The sequence below is a fragment of the Epinephelus fuscoguttatus genome, linkage group LG22 (assembly GCF_011397635.1).
Source record: "Epinephelus fuscoguttatus linkage group LG22, E.fuscoguttatus.final_Chr_v1".
NCBI lineage: Eukaryota > Metazoa > Chordata > Actinopteri > Perciformes > Serranidae > Epinephelus > Epinephelus fuscoguttatus.
The window spans coordinates 17,376,449-17,403,324 of NC_064773.1; the positions used below are offsets into that span (position 1 = coordinate 17,376,449).

Here is a 26,876-nt window from a genome sequence, read left to right on the forward strand (position 1 = left end):
TCTTTATTGCCTGTTCATTCTTACAAGTCTTCTTTTTCCCTGAGATTGTCCTCCTCTCTTAGTAATTTGGGTTAGTCATTTTTGGGTTAGTCATGCAATTAATTTCCTCGCTTATTTTTGGGGTTGCCCACACAGAAATAGAAGTGTGGTTCATTCATTATCCATACAGGAATATTTTAAAATCAACTCTTGAATTTTGTGCCTTATCTGCTCAGTGTCTCATCTCATCCGTTGATTTCCGCTCTTCTTCTTCTGATTGTCATTTTCCCCACAATCTCTGTTTCAACCTGCTCGTGTTTGTGTGTATTTTGTCATCTATTTATTATCACTTCTTTCCACTTTCATTGATCCCTTTTATAAATTCTCTGGACATGCTTTATTTCTTCTGATATTTTGCCTTCATCTCGCTCACTCCTAAGATTCGTCGTCTTCTACGAGTACCTTGTTGTTACCGATACTCCTTTCAATCAGTGCATCTGTTTTATTTTGGATGTCAGTCTTTATGGTTTGTATTCCTTGATGACATGATCATCTCTTAGCTGAACTTACTCAATGTGTGGGATGCAGTGGATGATTTAAGAAAGCTGTTGCTTTGCCAAACTGTACAGTAAAGAGTTTTGGTTTTGTTTGTTTTTTAGCAATAATGAAAGAAACCTTTTTTTCTTGACCCTGCCTCTGTACTGTTTTTAATTACACAATAGGGATTTCCAGTATTTTTCATTAATTGCACATGCATGAGTAGCATCAAAAAACAAACTGTTACATTTCAATCTCAACAAAAATGTAGGAAAAAAGTCTTGTTGCTTACATGCTTCAACAGTTTTCTTAAATAGTAACACATGTTGATCTCAGGGTTGTGGGTTCGAGCCCCATGTTTGGCAAAGATCTGCACACTCTGTCCACTTGTTAAATCACTCATGATGGATGAAAACAGACAGACAGAAGTATGTCCACTCCATCAATGCACACTGTCCTAGGAATCCCCAGAGGCCCCACGATAGTCTTGTCCTAATACAATATTATTGTGATTTTAAATGTTTTGCAACATGCTGAATATTGCGATAACACATGTTGCAATATACAATGTAATATATTACATTTTTTTCAACTGCAAATTACGTCCCCAAAGGAAAACTCTGTCAACATCTGTTTTATCTCATAAGAAGATGACGTTTTCCGTCTGTTCATCACACTTCAATCATTTTTATTGCAGCAACATGTTTGTAGTGGACTGAAAAAGCATTTTAATGTTCTGTTAGGCTGTCAAAAGTTTAATTTGTATTTGCTGTATAAAAAACATGTATACGATAAAAAATCGATACTTGGCGTCCATGTGTCCATACAATATTGCCGTGGAAAATATCAAGATCCTATGCTGCATCAGTTTTCCCCCTACTCCTAGTAATTACCAGTTTCGGACTAGCAAATATCAGTTGAAGTCACAAATATTCAAATTTTCTCTTGTCGTCCTGTGGGGTGAAAATAATTCCCTATGAGACAGTGTGGCTTAACAGAATGCAACGCAAGCAAGCTTCAGTGACAAAATCAGTTTGATTGAATTGTTTTGCAGTGATGCATGATTTAATGTATAAGCAAAAGTAGCTCACATTTCTATTAAAAAAAAAAGCGTATATAAATCTACATGCCTTGATGATGTCATTCTTTATACAGCCTGCCTATCAATTGATTTTAAGCTCAGCAAACACAGAATCTCTCCCATCCATTTGGGACATTGAAATCTTCCAAGACACATGGAGAGGGTACACTAGCAAATGGAAACCCTGCAGGGTCCACTGTTAGATAAACTCACAGCATTTGTTGTCCATGGTGTTAAAAAGCATCGACAAATACAGTTTGAGAAGTTCATACATACAGCATGTACAATACTGGATTTTAACAGGATGATATAACCCATAGTCTGCCTTATCTATAAACTTCTGGTGTGGGGTGTGAAGTAAGTGGACACAGAAAGCAACCTTCTGAGTGTTCTCAGCCCATGAGAGTGAGGGCAGCTGTGAAATATGACCCTTAGGGCAGACAAATATAGCCCGGCTAGCTCAGTCGGTAGAGCATGAGACTCTTAATCTCAGGGTCGTGGGTTCGAGCCCCACGTTGGGCGGTGGACTTTTAAACTGTGAACTTAAAGGACAGCTGAGATGGGTATTATAAACTGTACTGTGAATATAAGGGTTTACAAAAGAGGTGTCCACTCATCACGTCACTTTCCCTCAGATATGATGGACTGATGGATGAACACAGACACACTCAAGTATGTTGTCGTTGCAATGTCCACTGTCACATAAACCCAGGATCTTTGTGTTTCTGGTGTGGTGCAAAAAAAACACACTGCTACAAGTTGATCTGAACCAATTTAATGTCTTTCCTAATAACGTTGTCACTTGTTCCTGTAAAATTGAGTAGCTCGTGCTGCTTTTAGCGCAGCCTTGTCTGTATTTGTGCACGTGTCCTGAAAACTTGCAAATACAGACGACCTTGAGCAGTACAACACAGACTACTGCAGTCTATAGCCCCCAATAAAAAGTACAATATTCAGACCTGTGATGTGTGTCTATGCCAACATAAAGGATGCATAAAAGTATGGGGGTCTAAGGCGCCACACTCAAGGGTTGACTCCTTCCTCAGTAAAGGGACTTCTGGTCTCCAAATGGAGGCGTGGGTTCAAATCCCACTCCTGACATAGATTTTACCTGCAGGGTTCATATCTTTAGTTTGGTAATACAGATATTTTGTACCATACTGACTGGACAAAATCAACTGAGCTACATTGTGAGCTTCCACTGTGACTTTCATGGAGCAGACATGTCAGCAACAAAACATTTCCATCAGTATTTTGGGGAGTCGACCCAGAAAGCAAACTGGATGAGCATTCTTAGCCAATTACATTTAATGCGCCACCGAAATGTGATGAATTTTTTAGTGCACGTAGCCCGGCTAGCTCAGTCGGTAGAGCATGAGACTCTTAATCTCAGGGTCGTGGGTTCGAGCCCCACGTTGGGCGTTCGTGTTTAGTACAGTGGGAAGAAATGCTGGACTTGTGATGGATGAACACAGACACACTCAAGTATGTTGTCGTTGCAGTGTCCACTGTCACACAAACCCAAAGCATCTGTATTTGTTGAAGAGTGTGGTGCCAAAAAAAGAAAACACTGCTTCACGTTGCTCTTAACCAATTTAATGTAGAGTATTTCATAGCACCTATTCCTGTAAAATTCGTCAGACAAATTAATTAGAAATTCAAATTAAAAGTTTTAAAATTAAGTAATGCTGAAAGTATCTCTTATGTTTGGTCCCACATTAATAAAAGCATTTGAAGATTTTACCTGCAGCTTAAATTCTTTTTGGTGATACAGATAGCTTGTACCGTACTGACTGGACAATGTCACAAGAACATAGAAAACGACAAAAAAAATCCTAAAAGCTTGCAAATACAGACGAAACGGAACAGTACAACCTTAAGGCAGCGTAGCATATTTCAAGTGAGATACGATCGTAGGAGGCAACAAAGAAATTTAAATAATGGCAGAACAGAATTAATTGATAATATAGTGGAAGAATTCACCATCCACGTGTCAGAATGTAACGTTATATGGCTGCACAGACCATCTACAACGCTGCCTCCCATAAAAGATAGAATATTCCAACCTCCTCCACCATCGCCTCTGTTGCTGTTGTGTGAAACTTTTGACTCTGACTTTGACCCCCGAGCGCCATCTATTGGTTGTGTCTATGCCAACAAAAAGGATGCCTAAAAGTGTGAAGGTTACAATATTTGATATGGACATATCTATTTTCGTACGTAACAGAAGTATAAATGAGACTTAACTCTGTAAACCTGTGAATTCTGTTTAAATGTAACTTGTGAGGTCCAGACTGACTTTCAGTTGTCAGGATGGCCGAGTGGTCTAAGGAGCCAGACTCAAGGGTTGACTCCTTCCTCAGTAAAGGGACTTCTGGTCTCCGAATGGAGGCGTGGGTTCAAATCCCACTCCTGACATAGATTTTACCTGCAGGTTTCATATCTTTAGTTTGGTAATACAGATATCTTGTACCATACTGACTGGACAACATCATGAGAACATTGAAAAAAAAAAACACAAAATTGACTGTACAAAATCGACTGAGCTACACTTTGAGCTTTCACTGTGACTTTCTCAGGTTCGTGGGTTCGAGCCCCACACTGGGCGTTCATGTTTGGTACTCTGGGCTCGGAGGACAGCTGAGAGGAGTGTGTTACATTGTACTGGGACTATTACAGACCTTACAGAGAGGTGTCCACTCATCAGATCACCTTCCCTTGGATATGTTGGACTTGTCATCGATTAACACAGACACACTAATGTATATGTTGTTAATGCAGTGTCCACTGTCACATAAAGCCAGGGCATCTATTGTTAACACATCTAATTTGTTATGAAGTTTTGAAATGAGCTGTAAGTATCTCCTAGTTTGTTCTGACATTATTAAAAGGATTTGATCTACTGACAGGATGGTGGAGGCAACGCCACATATGAGTAGCACATGCTGCTTTTAGTGCAGCTCAGTTCCTCCAGTGGGATTTCCCATTGGGATGCTAAAAGCCCAAAAGGTTCACCAGCGGATCTAAGTTTGACCCTGGTTATTAATTAGCGGTAGCACCTCCCTGCTGAGAGAGGCAAGCCAGCCAGTCTCTTTTCCATCCTGTCTTCATGAGCAGTTTCACACACACCCTTGTACAGTACAGACACACTTCTTCATGGTGTGTAAGCAAGGCGGGTAACTCGCCATAGCGCATTACATCAGAACAGTGAGTGATTGTGTCTCTTTCAGTAAGGGAATTCTGTACTACAGTTGGAGAATGAAATGCTTCAGAAACAGCCAGAACACAGGAGAGCACTCTTTTACACACAAAAGCATCGTTGAGGACATTTTTATGGTATTTTGCATTTTTAATGGTCTTCAGTGGAATTAGATGCATCAGTAAGAAAAGACAGGGAAGAGGTGTAAAAGGTCAGTGTTTTGGTTCGTGAGGTTTTTCAGAGTTTTGAAATGACTTCATGAATGATGGCGCAAAGCTCTGACTTCTGATCTGTATGAGAGTCAATCACTAAAGGTAACAGAAATATTTAATGTTGGCATGACATTACTGCTGATGTTAGTTCGATTATTAGGCTATTTGGTTATTGATAACTTACTTGACAGAATATAATTGTATACTGGAAGTGGGGTGTGAAGTAAGTGGACACAGAACCACCCTTCTGAGTGTTCTCAGCCCATGAGAGTGAGGGCAGCTGCGAAATATGACCCTTAGGGTAGACAGATATAGCCCGGCTAGCTCAGTCGGTAGAGCATGAGACTCTTAATCTCAGGGTCGTGGGTTCGAGCCCCACGTTGGGCGGTTGAGTTTTGGACTCTGGACCTGAAGGACAGCTGAGATGAGTGTGCTACACTGTACCTAAAGACACCCCAGAGAGTTGTTTCCTCATCAAATCACCCTCCCTATGTTGCACTTGTGATGGTTGAATACAGACACATGTGGTGAATGCAGTATCCACTGTCACATAAACCCAGGGCATCTGCTGCTATGATAACAACACATCTGAATGTCCGACCAAACTGCTGTTGGTCAAGTTGTCATTGTAGGTAATGTAGTCTCCAAGTATTGACAAGTAAGACGTTTGCATAGATTAAAAAAGAGGATATCTCTCGTTGTTTTTATCTTTTCTTCAACTGTCCATTGTGAGTCTGGCAGTGTTGTAGAACTGTAAATCTATGAACAGATATCTTCATATATATGCATAATCTGTAGGCAACTGTACAAGATTTTTTGTGTCAGAGGCACTCTGTTTTTCACTTGTAGTACACGCTTGTGACCAGTCACGTTTGAATGTGAGCTGCGTTTGGTGCCTACACTTAAACAATCCATGTGGAGAGAAAAAGAGTCAGAATGCATTGGCTGAAATGCTGTAGCCTGACAACAATTTAGCTTTTCATTAGCTTTTTTCTAATATATCTGCCTTCTCCTGAAATACTGGCCCCCAAAGGCTTTATTGTCATGAGACAATAGCTAATGAGTTCTGAGACTGAGAGGAGTGTAATGCTGTATTGGTGGAGAATTCTTTTAAATAGTCTCTTTTCCTTTTATTCAATGTTAGTGGTTTTCAATATGAACAAGGGCTTCAGCAAACACTTAGATTCACTATCAATAAATCCATATTTTTTTGTTTTAGTGTGTTTTTTGGAGGGGGTAATAGATGACTTTGGACTTGCTGTGTTTTCATTACGTTAGAATGAGCCAGTTATATCTACATAAGCTCTTCATGGAGTTTGCCAAGTTGTTTCTACAGTAGCCTTGAACAGTGGTTCCCAACTGGTCCAGCCACAGGGTCCAGACTTCTCCTTAGTCATTATCACACACAGTTTAATATATTCATGGTCATTCATGGTCATTTATCTAGCTTGCTGTCTCTCTTAAGTAGCTGTCCATTAGTCATTCACTCTAGAGTGTGACACAGGAGTGGATTTTCAGTCCTCAGCCCACAAAAATAATCCCATCCCGTCCCAATCCCACAAGAATGACTCCTGTCCCATCCCGCTCCCGTGTGAATTTTACACATCTTACAAGCAGCATATGAAGATTTAACACCATCACTCTTGAGTCTTAAAGAATTTTTTAGTACTCCAGACTTGCCCGAAAGCTCTGTCAGGGTGATGCGCAGATCATTTTCCTTCACTTTCACTTGTAACGCTGCCTTCCCTAACTCCTCCGACTCCATTTTGGCGGCTGGCTGCACCGTGCGTCAACATCCATATACGTCATGCGCTGATCAGGTGGCTGGTTGCTGGTTGGTTGCAGCCAGCCACCTGACAGGAGAGAATAAAAATGAATAAAACAAGACAACAGATCAACCAGCTTTATATTAAAAACAAGGAAATAGCATTTATTCATTGTGGAACTGTATATTTCTATATTAAACTTGACTATTGTTATTATGATTCCCTGTCCCGCCTGCTCCCATTGATTTTTTTTCCCATCCTGTCCCAATCACGTGACGAATAGTGAAACTGATTCCCATCCCGTGGGAATCCAACGGGAATCACGTGACCCATGGGACTCCCGAAAAAATGTCAGCCTCTTATTCACTCTACAGCAGGAAATGGCACTTCAAAATGAAAGCTCTGTGCTGGAAATGTACTGTACTTCAAAATAAAGTGTGTTTTTTACAAACTTGACACATTCATGGTCCATTAAGAATGGACCTTGACCCACTTTTGAACCACAACCTAACAGTTGGGAACCACCAGCCTGGAAGCAATCTAGCTCTAGATGGGGCCCTTGACATTTTCGCGTTTTCGCATCGGCCACCGTACTTCTACACGTTTGGCACACAGGAGAAGTTTCAGTTCTTGAACATCACTGCTAGATCCCATTATATCGACACACTAGACCTTTAAGAAGGTAGAAGAAGCAACTGTTTGGCTCAACAAGTGACCCAAACATGTAATGTTTTATTGAAGTAATTGCATATAAATTCTGCGCCCATGGACAAAGTGATTGCTTGACTGTTCTGCCCTGCACAACTACAGTCTGATCTGTTGGCCCTTTGCTCTCTTCACTATGTAGTGTAGCAGTTTAAAAGGAGTTGTTTCTCCTTGCAAAATTATCCACCGACCAAGTGTTTACTGGTCGTGTCACATTGGCAGCCAGGGCTCCTACATTGTCTTTACATGCTGTTCCTAGTCTCAAATAAGTGTGTGTGAGCATGCAGTGTGTGTGTTTCAGGGGGATCTGTGGAGGAAGAAAAATCCTGATTTCATTGTATAATGTGGCCATAGAAGGTTTTTAAAAATGTGGCCAGTGAGTGAGGCTCACCGAATGTCTCTCTTTGGAGTTGTTTCATAGCACAGTAAGAGTCTGGTAGGCAGGCATGGGAGGCTAATAAAGAGGCACAAACACGCACACACTCTGACACACACAGCGCCGTATAAAATTATGTCTCCTCCGGGATTGTTTCACAGTACAGTGAGACATTGGAAAACACTGTGGACTCATTAAACACACACACTCTGCATACGTTGACCACTGCGGGTTGTGTAATACAATAAAAACATGTTGGCGCATATGTACTGTACACCTTAATAAAATCAGTAAATTCAAAGAGTTAAAGTCCTGCAAAGACGTCCAGAGGTCAGTGTTTTGTTCATATTTCACATTATTATTACTGGGATGAATTCAGGCATATTTTTAGGTATTTGTTTCTGTTAGTCATTACATAGTCCTTGTAAAGGGAAAAGAAAACACTGATGTTATTTCTCCCTAAATGTCTTCCTTATATCGCCACCATTCCTTCCATTCTTTCTGTCTGTTTCTCATTTGTCTTGCATTCGATCCACAGAGCTCCGCTGCAGGTCTGGAAAGTGTGGACAGTCTTTTTTTTTTTTTTACACTTTCTGACAGAATAGTCCGGATTAGAAAGTGTGAGAGAACAGCTGTTGCACATATGTTGAATGTGTTTTTAAGGCATTGAAGCCAGATTTTAAAGAGATGTGTTCACATACTGGTGTATTACACAACCGTCTCGCAGCGATAACGTCCTGGTTGCGCTGCCGCTGTCATGCATCGTAACACAGGCTACAGCAACAGAGGTGTTTTGAAATGCAGAAGGTGTAGGATCCCTGCAGCCTTTAACTCCATCATTTTCTCTTTGCTTCTCTTTCCGTTCTCGGCTCCGGAGGGAAATGTTCAGTAATGTATTTCGTAATGGACTGTAACCTGCTGGCAGGTTCTCACTGGAAAATACTGTAACTAGCACTATTTACAACTCTGATAACGACCCTGCATTAGAGTGTTTTTTTCTGTGTTGCAGTGTGTGTTTGCACGCACTGTATGGGTATGTGCACTCACACACAGTGTATATAATATAGTGTGTATACACAGTACGGTGTCTGTGTGTTGGTATGAGCCAGGAAGGTGGTTCAGCTACTCATGAACACACCAGTGTAGATGGTCTAGAAAAACACAAACTCCTAGTTCGTGTGTGTGTGTGTGTGTGTGTGTTGAGTTTGCAGTAAATAAGGACTCAGAATCAGAAGTGACAGTTACTTTGATTTACTGTCAGCTTTCATTGTTGCACCGTTGCTGCCGGAGGAGAGCGTGCAATAAGATTTTTTTTTCTCCACAAAAACCACCCACATCTAGTTCTTTCATTTGTTTCCCAGGATGCTCAAACACACAAAGTTATTGAATAATGAATGTTGAATATATATATGTGGAGGTTTATATGTGATGTTCAGATATTATCAATGTTTTTTCACTGCTGTGACAGCTGAGGCTGCCTCTTAGGTTTAGGAAACATGGTAACGCCCTATGTCTGGGATCTGTGCATTTCTGTTTGTTTGCTTTTTGTTTGTTTTTGTTTATCACTTAAGTCATGCGCCGCACAGTGGTGTAGTGATTAGCACTGTCACCTGACAGCAAGAGCATTCCAGGTTTGAATCCAGTGGCTGGCTGTGGCCCTACTCTGTGGAGTTTGAATGTGTCAGCGTGGGTTTTCTCCGGGTACTCCAGCTTCCTCCCACAGTCCAAAGACATGCAGGTTAACTGGTGACTCTAGATTATCCGTAGGTGTGAATGTGAGTGTGAATGGTTGTCTGTCTCTATAGCCCTTTTTAGATAGGAATTGTGCAAATTTGCAGGAAAGCCCAATCAGTCTTCTTTCAGCATTGGCAGTATAAAAACAGAATCGGGGAGTGCAGCAAAATGCCGCCTGCCTACTTTTGTTTATACAGAATGTGCCTTTTTGGGGGCAATGGGGGGCATGAGCAAGTTACAAAAGGTGTAGCTCAGCGTGTGACGTAACCAGTGATGTGGGAGGGAAGCCACGGCTGGTCAGTCCTTCGGCGATTCTCTCGTAAGTTGGCCCATCCTTCACCGTTCATCTGATGGTTAATGGCCTCTTCATTTGCGAGGACAAGGAGGGCGCGCAATTCCTTGTCTCACCAGTTGCTCATGCAAATCTGGCAGTGTAAAAGGGGCTCATGTGTCAGCCCTGTGATAGTCTTTCGACTTGTCCAGGGTGTGACCCGCCTCTCGCCCAGTGTCAGCTGGGATAGGCTCCAGCCCCCCACGACCCTGTACAAAGATAAGCAGTTATGGAGAAATTAATGAATGAATTTCTGTCATTGTAAATACAACATGCAAGCAATGAAACAGCATCAGACTCACTCTATATAGTGCAGTAAATACAGAATGTAAGCATCAGTGGATAAGATGGAAGTGAAGAACTTCACAATGTCTAACAACGTGTCAGAACAGCAAGCGAACATCTGACTTTGGGTCCATTGGATGCATCAGACATTACACACTGCCCATGCACACTGAATCTGTTAAATATGGAACTCCATTACATCATGTAAACAAATCAGAGAAGTAAGACTGGAAACATAACAACTGAAAGGATGGGTGATTACTTGCTTCCTAGGTTTGTACTTTTTAAACAGAAAACATGTTTGATATTGTGATATTTACTGAAAATAACACACAATATAGCCAAAAGTAAGTGGGTTGTTAATAGCATTCAGCTCCCTGGGGATCTCTCTCCAGCCAGCTGACACTTTATTTATGTATTTGTAGTGAAATGATGAGGTATTGTATAGACAACTCCTGATTTCAACCATGTGAATCAGCCATTCTTGTTGTCACTTTCAATAACAACAGGAATAAAATAGGAGAAGGGCGACAAAATGGCGTGCTGCGTTGTTAACACCTGTTAGACACTACAATAGAAAACAAAAAGTCGCTGATGCTTGCTCGTTGTATCAAGTTAGCGACATAGTCCATTCTTTGAACAGTATATTCATATATTTCTTACACTGCTATATGTGATTGTTTCATCTATGCTAAATGGTCACCAAAGTGAAAAGAGGTTCAGTCTTTATAGTCGTTGTCTGTCTGTTTGTTGTCAGTTTCACACCTGGTTGATGTGGTATGGAGCGTCACTATGGTTGCTATGGTTACATGCAGTTTAATATCCCTGCACGTCATATAGAGCAGTGTTTGAACTATGCTGGAGGTGTCCTGATATACACACATTTAATATACAGCTGCAGACAAATCAGAAGCAAGTATTTTATTTTTTAAAAAATGACCTCATTCGAACTGACCAAAAACCTCCCGCTACACAAAGAGTCAGTGTGAAAATGTATCTGGTTAGATGACTCCACATTCTGCCTTAATTAAGTGCATAAAGCAAAAAAGTCAAGTCAAAATCAGAGATGACATCACATGCATAATATAACTGCCGCAACAAATGGTAAAGAGAGATTTTGATTGATAGAGTACAGATAGAGAGTGAATGGATCCACTTGATTGTGCGTGCTGAGTGATGATAAGCATGGAGCACAGGGTGTGGACAGACTGCTGAGATTGAATATACTTTGCCAACACACACTAACAGCCCTCCTAACAAGCTTCCTCTGCACTTAAATCCTTCGATTCCCAAAGGTGAATAGTGTGTGTTTGTGTGTCTTATCTGTGTGTGTATGTGTCTCATGGGGGGTCTTGTCTCATACCCCCGAAAAATGTGTAACTGTTTAGCTCATCTGACCCTTATTCCCACACTGACAAACAGACACACACATATTACTCATGGCCACTGTAAAAACAAAATTCCTGGTTAACAAGGAAATCAGATTTGTGTCCCTCTCGGTTTTATCAAAGCTGTTAAAGTTGGGTCTGGATCAGTTCTCTACCTACAAACTATAGAAATTAATCTGTGTAAAATTATGTATTGCAGTTACCTGACTACAGTGTTTGGTCTATCTTATATAAAATGCCACATCAGAAAAAATGTAGCTGGATATATGCTTATTTTAAGTCTTAGTCTGAGACACCATCACCCAACATCGGCTTTGAACCCACAATTAAGAGTCATATGCTATATTTGACAGAAAGAATGGAACAGATTTTGGGGCTGCATTAGTTCGAATGGGCTGAGAGCCCTCACTCAGTTGGATTTGTGCGTTAACTCCGGATTTTGTCTTTTTGGCTTTTTTTTCTATGTTCTCATGATTTTAAAGGCTTCATGTACATATTCAACGAAAACTTGTTTCACACAGAAACAAAGATATCTGTATCGCCAAACTAAATGAATATTAACTGAAGGTTTTAACTGTGTCAAGAGTGGGATTTGAATCTACCCCTCCATTTAGAGACCTGAAGCCCCTTTTGTCAGCCCTTGAGTGTGGCACCTTCCTCTGCTTGGCTAGTTATCATCATCAGAAGGGCAGTTTGTGTTCAACACATTATTTGGAAAGTGTCTTGATGACTGAACACTTCACTTTCAGCTCCTCAGTACAGACTAGACTGTAGCATTTCAGGGTCAGTCAGTCTTAGTTTAAAACTCTTTCACCCAGCGTGGGGCTTGACCTTGAGATTAAGAGTCTCATAGTCTACCGACTGAGCTAGCCGGGCCAGTTTGGTTGAAAAATCGATCCATTTTCAAGCCTGCATTAATTTCAATGGGCTAAGAACTTCTTATGTTCTCATGATTTTGTAGGCCACATGCACATTAGAGCGCGGCTCGAGCCACATTTTCCTGTCCAAACCCGACCCAAATCTGAGACAGTTATAACCGAGCCCAGCCCGACCCCAACAGACTTTCTGATTTTTAAGTCCGAACCGACCCGAGCCCAACGCAGTTTGATACCTGACATGGTTACCTGCATGGTTTTCAGCAGTTTTAAACTTTCCTGATAGCAAGTTTTGTCTAGCGGCCTCCATTTTCATTAGTTGAGTTTGAATATTTGCCGCCTCCTGCCTGAAATGTAACTATTGGCCAGCATTGTCACATAAATAAGAAATTCTGGCACTTGAATAGGCCATAGCACAACACACCAGCATGTCAAGTGGGTCGAACCCCAACCAAACCCAAGAATAATTTCTTATTTGTTAACTGAACCAGGCCTGACCCATTGGGTTCTGATGGGTCCTGTCAGGCTCGGGGCGGGTATCGGCACTCTAATGTACATACAGGCAATGTTCATGTGCAACTTTCAATCAACAGAGATGAGAAGAAAGCAAGATGGCTCACTCCTTAGCTACTGCCATCATCAGCTCTGGAGAAATCGTTGTGTTTAACTTCTTTTTTACCAATTGCCCGATCAGGCAGTTGTGTTTTTGGATTTACTAGCTCCTCATGGCATATTACCTGCCCCAGGCAATCAAGCAATCTTTATTGTGAAACTCTGCAAAAGGAATGAAACCTGCAGGTAAAATCTATGTCACCTCTTTGTAAAGGCTTATAGTCACAGTGCAGTTTGTCACACCCATCTCAGTTGTCTAAGTTCAGAGTTTAAAACTCTTTCGCCCAACGTGGGGCTCGAACCCACGACCCTGAGATTAAGAGTCTCATGCTCTACCGACTGAGCTAGCCGGGCTATGTTTAATGAAAAAATCATCAAATTTGGACGCTGCATTAATTGTCATTGGCTAAGACAGCTCATCCAGTTGGATTTCTGGGTCATCTCCCCAAAATATAAATGGATTTTTTGTTGCTGACACAATCTGCTGCCTGACAGCTCACGGTGTAGCTCAGTTGTTGTTTCAGTTCTTTATTACTTTATTAGTCCCCAAAGGGGCAATTCAGTTCAAGCAGTCACCGTACAGTACATGAAACAATGACGATGGCAACAAGCAGCAGACAGACAGGAGCACAACATTATGTCAGAGACAACTGATCAGTACATAGCCAAGGCCACAAAAGGATCAAAAAGAGAGACAGTCACTGGCACTTACACCACTGCACACCGAATGGCAGAGTGGCACAATTAAATAACAGAAAAAATAAATAAGTGGGCATACAGAGATGCATTGCACGTCAAGTTACAGGAATACAAATAATGGTTATATTTTCATTCCAAATTACTACCACCATCTAGGTTTAAAAGCCTTATGGCAGTCAGACCAGTCAGTTTTGCCATTTTGTTCAGTCAGTACTCTACAAGATATCTGTATCACCAAATCTGCAGGTAAAACCTATGTCAGGAGTGGGATTTGAACCCACGCCTCCATTTGGAGACCAGAAGTCCCTTTCACTGAAGAAGAAATGAACCCTTGAGTCTGGCGCCTTAGACCACTCGGCCATCCTGACAACTGAAAAACAAATGACAGTCTGGACTTCACAACTTACATGTAAACAGAACTTAGAGGTTTACAGATTTATTGGAGACCTGGAAAATGTATTACAACACTCAAAAGCTATGTATTACTGACTACGTTTACATGCACACAGTAGTCTAGTTTTTGCCCTTAGTCTGAAAAAGACAATATTCACACTAAGCTGTTTAGATGGCAAATGAAGATGAATCTTCCACTAATACTGATGGGTGAATCCACTCCTGGAGACCAGAAGCCCCTTAAACCCTTGAGTCCAGCACCTTCATCTGCTTGGGCAGCTAGTTGGCACTGACAGCTTTCAAAGGGGACACACACAGCAGTTACATGTTTGACACATCCATGGGAATGTAATTTGAAGACTGAACACTGTACTTTCCTGTCCTCAGTACAGGGTAGACTGTAACATGTTCATGTAACATGAAGTTTTGAACTAAACTACAATTGCCCAACATGGGGCTCGAACCCACGACCCTGAGATTAAGAGTCTCATGCTCTACCAACTGAGCTAGCCGGGCTGTTTTGCCAAAAAATTGGATCAAATTCGGACGCTGCATTAATTGTATTGCCTTCTGGGTCAACCCCCTGAAATATCAATGGATTTGTTTTGTTGGTGAGACAGTCTGCTTCTTTACAATCAGGTCACCTGTGTAGCACAGTCAGTGTTTTACAATGAATTTGGCCATTTTCTAAAACAAAAGGAGACATATCTGCATTGTCAAACTGATAAAAGCTCTGTCAGGAGTGGGATTTGAACCCACGCCTCCATTTGGAGACCAGAAAGCCCTTTCACTGAGGAAGGAATGAACCCTTGCATCTGGCACCTTAGACCACTCAGCCATCCTGACAACTGAACATCAAGGTACAGACTGGAATTAACAAGTTACATGTAAATAGAGCTTAGATTTACAGACTGATTGGAGATGGAGTTGCATAACAATAGAAACCATATGCTTGTGGGTAAATACTATTACTAACTGTCTTTAACCAGGGGTTCTAGAGTGTTTAGACTATGCACTACTGTTTTGGATTTTCTTTGGGTTTCCTTTTGACTTTATGTGACTTAATGTGACATCCCATCCTCCATTATCTTGTCATTTCTATGTCTGTCTTCTTGTCACTTCAGCCTGTGTTTGAATCAGCCGAGCTCTCGTGTTTAGTCTCCATGACTTTGCTTGGTGCTTGAAGACATGGACTGCAGTGTCCAAAATCACTTCCTATTTCCTATATAAGACACTATATTTACTTTCCTCCATTTTTTTTAGTATCCAAATTGGATTGTCAGATTTTCTAGACAAGGAAATTGCAGATTTTAAACCTGTCGGTGATGACGCAAAATGATGAGGATTCACATGTGTCCGAAATTTCAATTTGTCGCTCACTTAACTGTTGAGTGTCTGGTTTCAGTGAACAAGTGACTTCAGCCAATCACAGAAAATACAAAGAAGCAGGTGCTTTGCATCAGAGTTTATTATATGCACCAGTGTTCTTTGATTCAGTTTGCTCTTCATGCCTGTAGAAAATCTGTGCCTGAACATTTGTGTGTAATTAAATAGAGTGCTCAGATTTTTTTTTACATACATTATAATAAAGAATAAAATGATAGCTATCAGCATCCACTGTTCTCATACCACCTCTTCCTCTCTCTGTCTCTCTCTGGCAAGACTTTATGTGTGTTTTTATTCTGGTAAAATCTTTTAAATAGTCATTGTGGGCTGGTTTAGCCTTTGCTGTTGTTATATTTTGCACACAATAATTATTTTTGTCCCCCATCACTCCCTTCTTCCCTCAGATTCTCTCTCCTCTCCTGGATCTCAATCAGAATCGCAGTAAACTGAAGCTGTATATCAGTCACCTGACCTCACTGTGTCAGGAGCGAGACCCAATCATACTGCAGGACTTTGCCCCGCCCCCCGCCTATCACCGCTCTGACTCCGCCTCCTGGCAAACGCAGCTGCACAGCATGACGCAGGAACAGGTGAGACCATGTGTGTGTGTGTGTGTGTGTGTGTGTGTAGATGTGTGTGCTTTGGAAAGATGGGTAAAAACATCATGCAAAGTGAAGTCATTTCTGTGTGTGTGTATGGGCACAGAATAAAGTGAGGACATTTTGTCACTTCCAATTCATCATTTCCTAAAATCAGCCACCTAGTGTGTGTTTTTCTGTGTGCTCGCTTGTGTGATGTGATGACGTGTGTGAGTTTGTGTTATTGTTCTCGCTGTGTGTGTGTGTGTGTTTGTCTGTAACTGTGCGATGTGTGTGTAGGAGTAAGGGCACATGCTGGCAGATTTTTGGCGCTGCCTTTGACATTATTGAAAAGATTTACTCCAGCGGGTCACCTGACGACAAGCTCCTGGCTGTGGAACAAATACTGTTTCAGACGTTTTATTTTACAGGGAGTAAACTCTGCTCGGAGCCTTTGGCAGTGGGAGGAGGGCTGGTTCATGTATGGAGCAGGGAGGGGAGAGACGAGCATTTATTTATTTATTAAACTGTCGAAAGAGTTGTCATCCGAGAGCGGAGGAAAGGGAAATGAGGATACAGAAAGGTGAGGCTTATAGGGAAAGTTAAAGAAAGGCTGGCTCGCTTGCTCGCCTCGATGTAGCTGAGTTGTCATGGTAACCGCTTGTGTTTCCAGATATTGAATATAAACACCGTATTATTAAATTTTAAAGTTTTGTGGCCGTCTATGGCTTCCCCATGTCTTTCTCTCTCTGTGTCCTTTTCTCCATATTGAAAACATATCAGGCGATACACGGTCGCTACATGTGGTATACATTGAAAAATGGTAACCCTAGACACACACACACACACACACACACACACACTCATGGAGCAGTGTGACAGAGTATGTGGTTGGGGTACAGCAGGACTAGTTTCCTACAGTCTCCATGAAAGCCCTATTGTATGTCTTAATGCTGGGAAATGTCTCTTTTTAGCATAAGTGCTTCAGATATGGCACAGCATGCTACGGTGTCACTTTAAATAAACTCTGAATAAACACAATTAAGTTGACATTTAATCACTGTGTACATTAAAGGCACAGAGAAATGGTACGGGTGACTTTCACAGACAGACAATTACTGCACGCATTTTTCATTGTCGGCCTGAATGCAGTGGTCCAGAGGCCGCGGATCCACATTTTTAAAAGGAAAAACTTACTCTAAATTAAAAGTAATCATGTGGGCTGGCGTGAAAGCTTATCTAACAAGATTGAATGCTTTTAGACAACCAACTACCCACCCTGCAGTATTTAATTTCTACCTTATATTTATAAAAACATTTAAAAATACTGAAAACAGTCAAACCAAACTGTGCTCGTGGCCACATCCAAGCCAATTTTACAACAGAGGCCAAAAAAGATCTTAAAAGACCGTTCTAACCAATTGACCACAAATCACTTGTACTTTGAATTACTGTGAAACATTGTCAAGACATGTTGCAGTGTTTTAAGTTGTCTAGTTGCCTTCTGCGCATTTGATTCAGGCTCTTGAGTAACATCATCCATCACAGAAAACACTGTGTCTGCCTGTTTTTGAGGTTAATAAGGATTGCATGGTACAAAGCAGTTGCAACATGTCTACCTTAGGGATAGGTATAGTAAGATTTTAATGATACCACAACTCTTACCGATACTGATTATCGATCTGGTACTTAAATAATTCTCTTATCAGTTCTTTTTGGAGGTTTTGTAAGTGGAAAAACGAAACAAATTAGGAACAGAATCGCTTCATTTTCTATGTATGTAAGCACTGTATTTGAATTAACATTCTGCTACAGCATTTTCTTTGAATTCAATTTCAATTTTTGATTTCATTTATAAAGCCCCAGAGGGCCTCCGTTTGCCTCAGAGGGCCTTCGAGCATCCCTCTGTCCTTGCATCCTTGCAGCAGATAAGAAAAAACCCTTTAACTAGGAAAAAATGGAAAAAACTCAGAAACCCGAATAAATCAATATTATAGACTATAACATACCCAAGGTGGATGGGGTAACGGGAGATGAACTACGAGGCAGGCGGTTGAAAACGGGTCATTTCTCCGCCTGTATGTGATGCACTTTGGCTAGATGTTTCAGAAGATTGCTCGTGTTTCCGCCCTTACATGCTTAGGAGTTGATGAATTTGTGGCAGCAAGCAGTGTCGGCATCAACTCTTGTAAAGTATAACCATACTTGGGAGCATTTTGCTCTCTCCCCCATTGTCACTGAGAGCAGGGCCTGTGTGTGTGTGTGTGTGTGTGTGTGTGTGTGTGTGTGTGTGTGTGTGTGAGACACAGAGTGGCAGAGTTGGCCCTGCCCTGCCCCCTTGAACATGCAGCAGGCTGCGATTTGGATATTGCACTTGGCCATAATATTTTGATTAATTGTGTAACCCTATTTGGGGCGTCAGTAGCGTAGTGGTTCATGCCAGCGCCCCATGTACAGAGGCAATGCCTCGCTGCAGCGGTTGCAGGCTCAACTCCGGCTTTCAAGGTTGTAGTTCTAAGTATGCCCATATGTAAGCAACGTATGATGTCTCACAAATTGGCTCCCCACAAATTTTGTTACATATATTACTTAATATAAAGTTTCGTAGGTTAGCTTTAGGAGTATAAACATGGTGATGACATACCATAAAATAAGTCAAAGTTCACTTGGCCTCACACAGGACACAAACACTGGTATCCTAGGGAAAAGACCTGTGTTTGTTTGACCCATCCACCACCTCAACCTGCCCCTTCAGATGGACTTTTGCTCTTAATACTACTTCCTTCTTTACTCCCATCAGTGCATTGGTCAGGTGATCGCAGTCTTCCAGACTACGTGGGTTATACATGAATTACTGGCTCATGATTTGATGGGTTTGATATGAATTTTGGTGCATTACTTTTCTTAGATAAACCTTTGAACAGTGCATGGGAGCAGCCTGGTGTATGCTACAGAATTGCTCATACTCTAAATTGCTATGAATTATGATCTCTGGTTAGGGGCTGGTTAGGTTTAACCAAACTGCTTGTTAGGTTAAGGAATTTCAGTCATTGTAGAAGAATGAAGAATGACACAAATACTTTTTAGCATGTGTGAGGTAATTATCCCAGCATACAAAATTAAGGATAAAACCAAAAAGAGTTATTTCAGAGAGTGCTCATTGAATTGTTAGGTCAGAGTTGGGAAGGGAAAAAAGCAGTTAATTACAATGCTCACAGAGCAACAAGGATACTTTCATTTTGAGGTTTCTGGGTGGAAACTGAACTTTTCTTTCATTGCATTCTTTTATCCTCTTCATCATGTTCTCTTCTACCATTACTCTCAACTTCTCTTTCTTCAGGCCTTTTAGTTTCAAATGGTTATTGGTCCTCTGGCACCCAATATAAAATCTACATTGAGGAATTTAGGCATCACTTTGGATTCTCAGTTGAACTTTGAACCACATGTCAATAATCTCATTAAATTCTGCTACTTCACCTAAGAAATATTATTAAAATTAGATCAGTTGTGTCTTTTCCTAATCTAGAAAAGCTTATTCATGCTTTTGCTTTTGCTTCTCACACCTTGACTAATGTAGTTCACTGTTTACGTGCCTCATTTAATCTTCAGAATGCTCCAGCTCAAATTTTTACTGGGACCAATCGTAGGTCACATATCACCCAGTTCTCGCCTCCCTCCACTGGTTGCCAGTTAACTTCAGAATTGATTTTAAGAGTCTTTTAATAACTTTAAGGCTCAACATGGTTTGGCGCCCAGTTATATAGCTGAGCTTCTGACTACCTTTGCTCCAAGTTATGACGTGAGATCCTCAAGCCTACCCTCACTAGTCATCCCTAGGACACATATTTTCATAGGAAAGCTTTCTCTTCTGCCTGATTTGTACTTGTGTGAGCTTACGTGTTTTATTTCTTATTGTTCTGTATTTTTCTCAGCTCTTAACAGTTTTATAATTACTGTAATCTTATTGTTGTCCTATTTTCATGTACTTTGTGAAGCACTTTGTAACCTTGTTTAGATAAGTGCTATGTAAGTAAAGTTATTATTATTATTATTATACCTCTGTCCCTTACTTGTCCTAAGGTGCCTCCATCAGCATTACTTTGTACTCTGCTGTGTGTCAGTGTAGGTGTAGGAGCTAGAAGGTTTTTGAAACGCTTCTTTTTTCTCTCTGTTTTTGGTGATATTTTTCCCTTCACGACACCACAGTTTGAATCTTTCTGCCTCTCTCTGTCCAAACCCGCCCGTACCCAGGCAGTGCCACTCGGCGCCATGTGTCTGCTTTAGACCCCGACCCTGCCTACACACAATCACAGACACACACACTGCCTGTCTTTCATTCGGGCCCGCATTTCTCGTTTTCCTTCATCATGTGTCGCCATCACCCTGGCTGACCCTCTTAATGCACACACAGACTCCCTCCAGACTGCCATGTTCCAGTGTGCCAGCCTCTCTTCTCTGTCTTGTGGTGAGTGTGTGTGTGTTTTACAAGCTTCTCCTTGGCTCTGTTAAAATGCTTGGCACTCTGTAAAGTCATTAGGATCATACTAAAATAGCATGTAAAACACACACGGACAGACGCACAAACACACACGTGGAAACCTACATATGCCATGCCCACACATGCATTAACATGACAACAATCGTGAATGACCACCGAAGGCTTGAGTACTCTCCTCTGTTCTGGTAAACTGGAGCGAAAGCCGACAAAGAAGCCTGTTAGAGGAAAGGGTGGTGGGTGAGAACAAGTTAGTCTTTAGTGTTTATCAACTGGGCACCTCCCAGTACAGATAACTGGTTGCATCAAGAATCCCTCAAGGAGGTTCAGCAGTAAATTCATGTCTTTAGCGAATTCCTGCTTTCTGTGCTGATAAGTTTCACCGTACTGTAGATATGTTTGACAGTACTGGAAACCAGAAATACTTGAAAAACAAAATCTCCAATAAAATATCCCAAAATGTGTCCACAAACTGCATTTTTAAGGATGGTATGCAAGGGAAGTTATCAACCGACACTTCACAGAGTAAGGAGTGCGTCAGAGTTTAATTGCTGAGGTTTCAAAATGAAACTGGAGTTTTTCTCGACTTGTTTCGAGTTGTTTCTCAACGGCAGACGTAACAGAACAAAAGGTTCACTTCACAGTACAAGAACATGCACGATACAAACAGAAACACCCAGTTGTTGTGGCAAAAACAGGAGATATCATCTCAGCACAACCACAGCACAGCGCCGGTCAGCAGATTTTGAGCAAAATGCATCTTTTAATCCATCATGTGAAGTGAATCAAGAGCCGTTTATTGAGCAATACAACAATGAAATATATTTTTAAAGCCCTCCTCGATTTGTGCTAATGTATGTTCCATTTAAATGTGATGACGCGGGTTTAGATGCAGCCTTGGATGTTTATTGCATGAAATCCTCTAGTTTAGTTTTTTTTAACTCTCTTCAATATCAGTTCCCACTGAAACATTTACATTTCTGTAGCTACTGAAGCATAAAGAGGAAAAAGAGACTTGTTGTAAAGCAGTGTGGCTGTAGGGATGTCAGTGTTGATCAGTCCTCCACTTTGGTGCAGGCAGAAATGTCTCAACAACTTTTAACTGGATCAACATTATTTTGATACAGGCATTTGATTTTGGCCTATTGTCTTCAAAGGATGAATCCTGATGACTTATGATTCTCTGGCTTTTCCTGTAGTGCCACCATGAGGCTGACGTTTGTGATTTTGAGAGAAATGCCTACTGGATGCATTGCCATGAAATGTGTTTCTCTCCAGAGGATGAATTATAACATTCCCTCAGCCTCAGCTGTACTGTGCATTTAGTGATAATTAGCAAATATTAGCATGCTAACACTCTAAACTTAGATGGTAAACATTGTGAAGATCATACCTGCCAAACATCAGTGCGTTAGCATTGCTATTCTGAACTTGTTAGGCCCCAGTCACACCGAGACGCGTCGCTACAGGAGCGGCCGCTTCCAAAAGCTTTGGTCTCCTCTCTTTTTTTTTAAAGTCTGTAACCTACATGAAACCGTCACAAATCTCTGTAGCTTTCTCACAGACCAGAAGCTAACTAGCTAGCTAGCCTATTTATCAGCATAGTAAACGGCATTACACTCACCAGAGATTTACCTGACTGCTTGTGCAAGTTCATGCATGTGTTCACCAATTAGTGCCTGAATAATGGGGTGACCTATTGGAATTAAATACCACTAATATCAACCTTTGCCATTGTCCCACTACTGTAAACCCCAATCCATCCATGACATGAAATTTTACATAAAACATAACATGACATAAAACCTTTATGTTCACTTGACACAAAAAAACATTCCTTTTGATCTTGATCTTGATTCAACACTATCATTGAGCACTCAACTTATTGTGGGTTGAGTTTCCCAACCTGTATGAGACTATGTGTTTAAGGCCATACGCCAAAGAAAACTGTTTAAATGTGTTCTAAATCACTCGCAATTATTAAATATGCAGTGATTAATGTTTATGTATTTCATAGTAGTTCTAATGTGCTACAGTTAATGTTGTGGTAAAAGACATTTTGCACCATGACTTAAGTCGTATACCTGTGTGGATATTACTGTACACAAAGTTGTACTGAGGTGAAATAAAGAGCACTTCCTGGTTCAGAGTGTTGGTTCTTGATCTTACACCCCATTTCCACCAAAATTAGCGGGTGTACATGGGTTTTTAAAACATGGGTCAACCCGCTAAAAATAGGTTACAGAAACCATTCCCACAGTTAATCAAAGCTGTGTACACGGCTCTGCAGCAGACGAGTATGCCTTTCTATGGGGTGTATCACATAGGTGTCACGCACAGGCCGGAGAACAGGTAAATAGTAGACAGCACTATGAGACAGCAGCACGGAGGAACAAAAATTTTAGGTGGTGACTTCTTTTTATCTCTTACTTACTCAGTCTTTCTTTCAAACTCAGTGCAGACTAATTTGGAACAATGCTTGAGTGCTGCTTGAGCAGAGATGGACAGTATTTTGTGACCACGCATCATTACATCTAGCCAGTTAAGGGGCTAAAATTGGCACATTCACCTGGGTGTTGTGTTCCCATCAATGCTGATTGAAGCCAGAGGTGATAAATACCCATGACTACAGAGTCATTTGACCTGGGTGTGAATGCTGATTAAAACCATTCCGTTCCTGGGCGTTAGTGGGTGTTTTGTGCAGAAGAACAGGGGCTTTAGATACCTCAAATTAGCATTTAGCTCAAAGCAGAAAGGGCAGCCTGGGCCAAAGCACAGACTCAGAGGGCTGCAAGCATAGCACAGCTTTTATAAAAAGAGTAGCTACACATAATGCTACAATAACGGTTTTTGGAGAGTAGATAAAAGATGCATGTCAGTATTTGCTTGGTGATATATCTGACAAAAGGGCCACTGTAACAATGTCATTTTAAAAACTGCAACTGCTTTAGGACTGTGACAGTAGTGGTTGCTACTAGCACCAGAAAGTTTCACTGAAACCAGCTGTTGGTGTCTCAGCAGTGAACCTGTTGAAATGCAGCTGATTGATTGTTCCTGGAGAACCTAAACTGACTAATTAGTGAAGATTCATTGTGTCCCTGTACTGCAGTTAGACTTGTTGGAGCTGCTAAAGCATTAGGTCATTAAAATCTGACATCTGAATGTCTGACTCCTCTCTTGTATATCTTCTGTACTGACATTTGCTTGGACTGACCTCAGTGAAGGAACCAGACTAATATTAAATCCAGTAGGCATGCATCTGACCAAAACTAAAACACTAAATCTCAGTGGGGAGCTGTTAGCGCAAGGTAAGCTTTCAATTGATGGATTTGCCGAAGATATTTTGTTTCGGTCGTCTGTTCCTGTGTATTTGTTTCCATGTCTCCCTTTAACCTCGGCTGAACTACAAAAGTTTCGCTGATTCCAAAAGTGAGGTTTCGCTAAAAGAGCTGTTTTCTGTGCCATAGTCATAATAATAACCTTTATGGCTCAATGACGTCTCTAATGAGCACTGAAGAGAACTGGCATCGTATTCCACACGCACACACACACACACACACACACACACACACACACACACACACACAGGAAGTCTCTCTCTGGCCCATGTCTCCATCCCTGGCTTGATGTGTGAAGGTATAAGACATCGCCTGTTTGTGTGTATGTGCATAATCTGTATTTTGCATCTAATTTTGCGTCTGTATGCATGAACATACAAGAGCATGTGTGAGTCTGTCGGAGTCTATGTGCGTGTACATCTGCGTGCGTTTCGTATTGTAAAAATTGTATTAAGTGTTATTGGCTGAGTCGGACATTATATCGCTGCTTTTATGAAACCAGTATGAATTGTCAGCACATGACCCTCTATCTGAAGCAAAAACCGGCTCCCAGTGAGTGACTGCGAGTGTTTCCGAGCCAACTCAAGCTGGAGAAACCTCAGTGAAAATTGAATCCACATATTTACAACTCTACAAGTCATTGTAATGAAGGAAAATGCCACACAATTACAGACTTCAAATGTCACTGTTGTTGCAGTATAATCTCCGAATAGAAGAGGGGAAGACGTACTTTCTCTTTGGCTTGCCATACATACATTTGTAAAGTTGTACAGCGGTGGATCTGACAGGTTTTCAGGGCCTGGCGGCTGTTCAGTCAACTGAAGTGAATCGAATGACTTTGTATCAAACTTCCAGTACAAAGAAAACAACACCAATATGCTGCTGCAGCCTTGGTGGCTCTAAACTCTGCTCGGTGAATCCTCGCTGATATAAAACACTATAAAACAGATTCAACATACTAAAGATCTTAAAGAGATCATGGATTTTTTTTAGAGAATGAGAAAACGAAAGCAGACTGCGAGACCTTGATTGATAGTACAATAATCATGCTTATATATGCGGTCAAAGTTGGATCAGTCTGGTTATTTACAAAGGCAAATCTACCCAAACATTTGACATAATGACATCGTTAAAACTACAAACACTTCTGAAATGTTTTATAAATAAAACTTGTCTTGCCTTACATATAAAGTACAACTTTGAAAACATGTTTTATCATCTAGTTTCTTCAGCTCTGCAGCCTGATGCCCTGATGGCAAAGTGATGCACCTCTTCACATTGTGGAGCTTCAAGTGTGTGTCCACCTGTGTGTTTCCACTTCAAGTGTGCCTTATCACTGATTGGGTGAATTTTGATTGACAGGAGATACAAAAACAGGAAGTGGCAGGGCTACAATTTATATGTTACAGCTGATAATGTAGAGGGCGACTACAGTATTACAATCATACTGATAGGCTGTGTGTCTGATGTGTGTGTGTGTGTGTGGAACTTAAATGTCCCCAGCGATGATAAAAAGAGTCATTATTGTTATTTTGATAATCTGTGTGTGTAGGTGTGTGTGACAGTGTTTCCTAATGATAAAAATCCTGGAGCTGCCATTGAACTAAAGCTGTGTTCGGTAACAGTATGTTTGCCTGTTTGCTTGTCTGTGTGTGATGGTTATGCCTCTCTGCTTCAGAGTAGTTGTACACATGCAAGCTGACAACATGAATGAACAGGAATCAAACCTGTGTAAAATAAATGTGTTTTAATAACTCTGAAATCTAACACCAGAATAAATGATGTCATTGTATGTTTCTGAACACCACAGATACATTACATTTGTTTTAGCAACACTGTAGTTAACGTGTGGTTACACACAAAAACCACTTGGTTATGATTAGGAAAGATCATGTTTTGGCTTACTATACCTGCTTTTAGTGGGACAGTCCCAGCAGGAAATACACCAGTGTCATGGTTAAAAAACAACCGCGTCTCATGGCGCTGTCCTCGTGGTAAAACAACAGCTTTTCTTGACATTATCTCAGGCAGAATGACAGAGATGAGTCACTTCTCATCACTTTTGGTGGCTGATGAGTCTGGAAACAAAGCAGACTTAACATAGCTTTAGTTCAGACAGGACGCGATGTCAAGGCTCAGCTCACATCCCAGCTACATCAGCTGATCTCAAACAGCCCAATCATCTGATGGAGCAGCTGATTGATTGAAGGAGTCAGCTGGTAGATCGTTTCTATGCAACCAGTTGGTGAATCTCATTCAGGTGCCCTATTTAAACTGCTCTGATCTGCCTTCTGTTGCTGCTTCCTCTGCAAGCCACTTTGCAACCTGCCATCCCATCCGGTTTCTTTTCATGCTGTGTCTGACTTATCAATGTCATTTCTGTTTGTCATTGATGCTGCTCTGTTCTGTTCAGGCTGTGCTGCTGCTCTCCCTGCCTTAGGCTTTCTATGTAGGCACATGGAAGGGCAGAGAGGTGTGCTCTCCACCTCAGGACCTCATGTAGGCACATAGAAGGGCAGAGGTGTGAGCCTCAGGTTTTCCGCATGTAGTGCATGGAAGGGGCAGAAAGGTTTGCTAAACTTTCTGCCTCAGGATTTCCTTGTTTGCAAGACTGTTGAGAGGTTTGCTGGTGACTGCCTTGGGCTGTTCATGTAGGTACATGGAGAGGAATGCCAAGACCTGTGCAAAGCAGAGAGGCCAGAGCAAAGGTGTCCCCGACTAAGAATTTTCAAGAAATCTGATTTGACATGATTTTTCCTTTAGTTATTAATCACCTTGTTGTTTTTAATTGATAACTAATGAGCTTCATTTCATAGTTTTGATGCCTTCAGTGAGAAAAGAGCTAAACAGTCATGAAAATAAAGAAAAATTTAATTCTTCAGTGTGGCATAATAAGATAATAATAAT

The 26,876-nt window shown here is 41.2% G+C and overlaps 1 protein-coding gene and 8 non-coding genes across 12 annotated transcripts in view; 5 read left to right on the top strand and 4 right to left on the bottom strand.

The window, feature by feature from the left end:
* Positions 1 to 26,876, top strand: part of LOC125882781 (ELKS/Rab6-interacting/CAST family member 1-like) — a 215,688-nt gene that overhangs the window by 167,538 nt on the left and 21,274 nt on the right. For 2 of the 4 annotated variants that reach the window (XR_007448411.1, XR_007448412.1), the window contains one exon: positions 15,963 to 16,097. Coding sequence is in view for 2 of the 4 variants with exons in the window: in XM_049566635.1 (XP_049422592.1) it covers positions 15,963 to 16,148 (186 nt within the window). In the remaining 2 variants the exon portion in view is untranslated. Of the gene's footprint in view, positions 1 to 15,962; positions 16,149 to 26,876 lie in introns of those variants that run through there. The other 2 variants (XM_049566635.1, XM_049566636.1) reach the window with 1 other exon arrangement.
* Positions 2,047 to 2,119, top strand: trnak-cuu (transfer RNA lysine (anticodon CUU)). The gene has a single exon. It is a non-coding gene; the product is annotated as a tRNA-Lys (tRNA).
* trnak-cuu (transfer RNA lysine (anticodon CUU)) lies at positions 2,947 to 3,019 on the top strand. Its single transcript has one exon. It is a non-coding gene; the product is annotated as a tRNA-Lys (tRNA).
* Positions 3,905 to 4,015, top strand: trnal-caa (transfer RNA leucine (anticodon CAA)). Its single transcript has 2 exons — positions 3,905 to 3,942; positions 3,970 to 4,015. It is a non-coding gene; the product is annotated as a tRNA-Leu (tRNA).
* trnak-cuu (transfer RNA lysine (anticodon CUU)) lies at positions 5,323 to 5,395 on the top strand. The gene has a single exon. It is a non-coding gene; the product is annotated as a tRNA-Lys (tRNA).
* trnak-cuu (transfer RNA lysine (anticodon CUU)) lies at positions 13,362 to 13,434 on the bottom strand. Its single transcript has one exon. It is a non-coding gene; the product is annotated as a tRNA-Lys (tRNA).
* On the bottom strand, positions 14,036 to 14,147 carry trnal-caa (transfer RNA leucine (anticodon CAA)). Its single transcript has 2 exons — positions 14,110 to 14,147; positions 14,036 to 14,081 (listed from the first exon to the last, which is right to left on the bottom strand). It is a non-coding gene; the product is annotated as a tRNA-Leu (tRNA).
* On the bottom strand, positions 14,616 to 14,688 carry trnak-cuu (transfer RNA lysine (anticodon CUU)). Its single transcript has one exon. It is a non-coding gene; the product is annotated as a tRNA-Lys (tRNA).
* On the bottom strand, positions 14,907 to 15,018 carry trnal-caa (transfer RNA leucine (anticodon CAA)). The gene is made up of 2 exons: positions 14,981 to 15,018; positions 14,907 to 14,952 (listed from the first exon to the last, which is right to left on the bottom strand). It is a non-coding gene; the product is annotated as a tRNA-Leu (tRNA).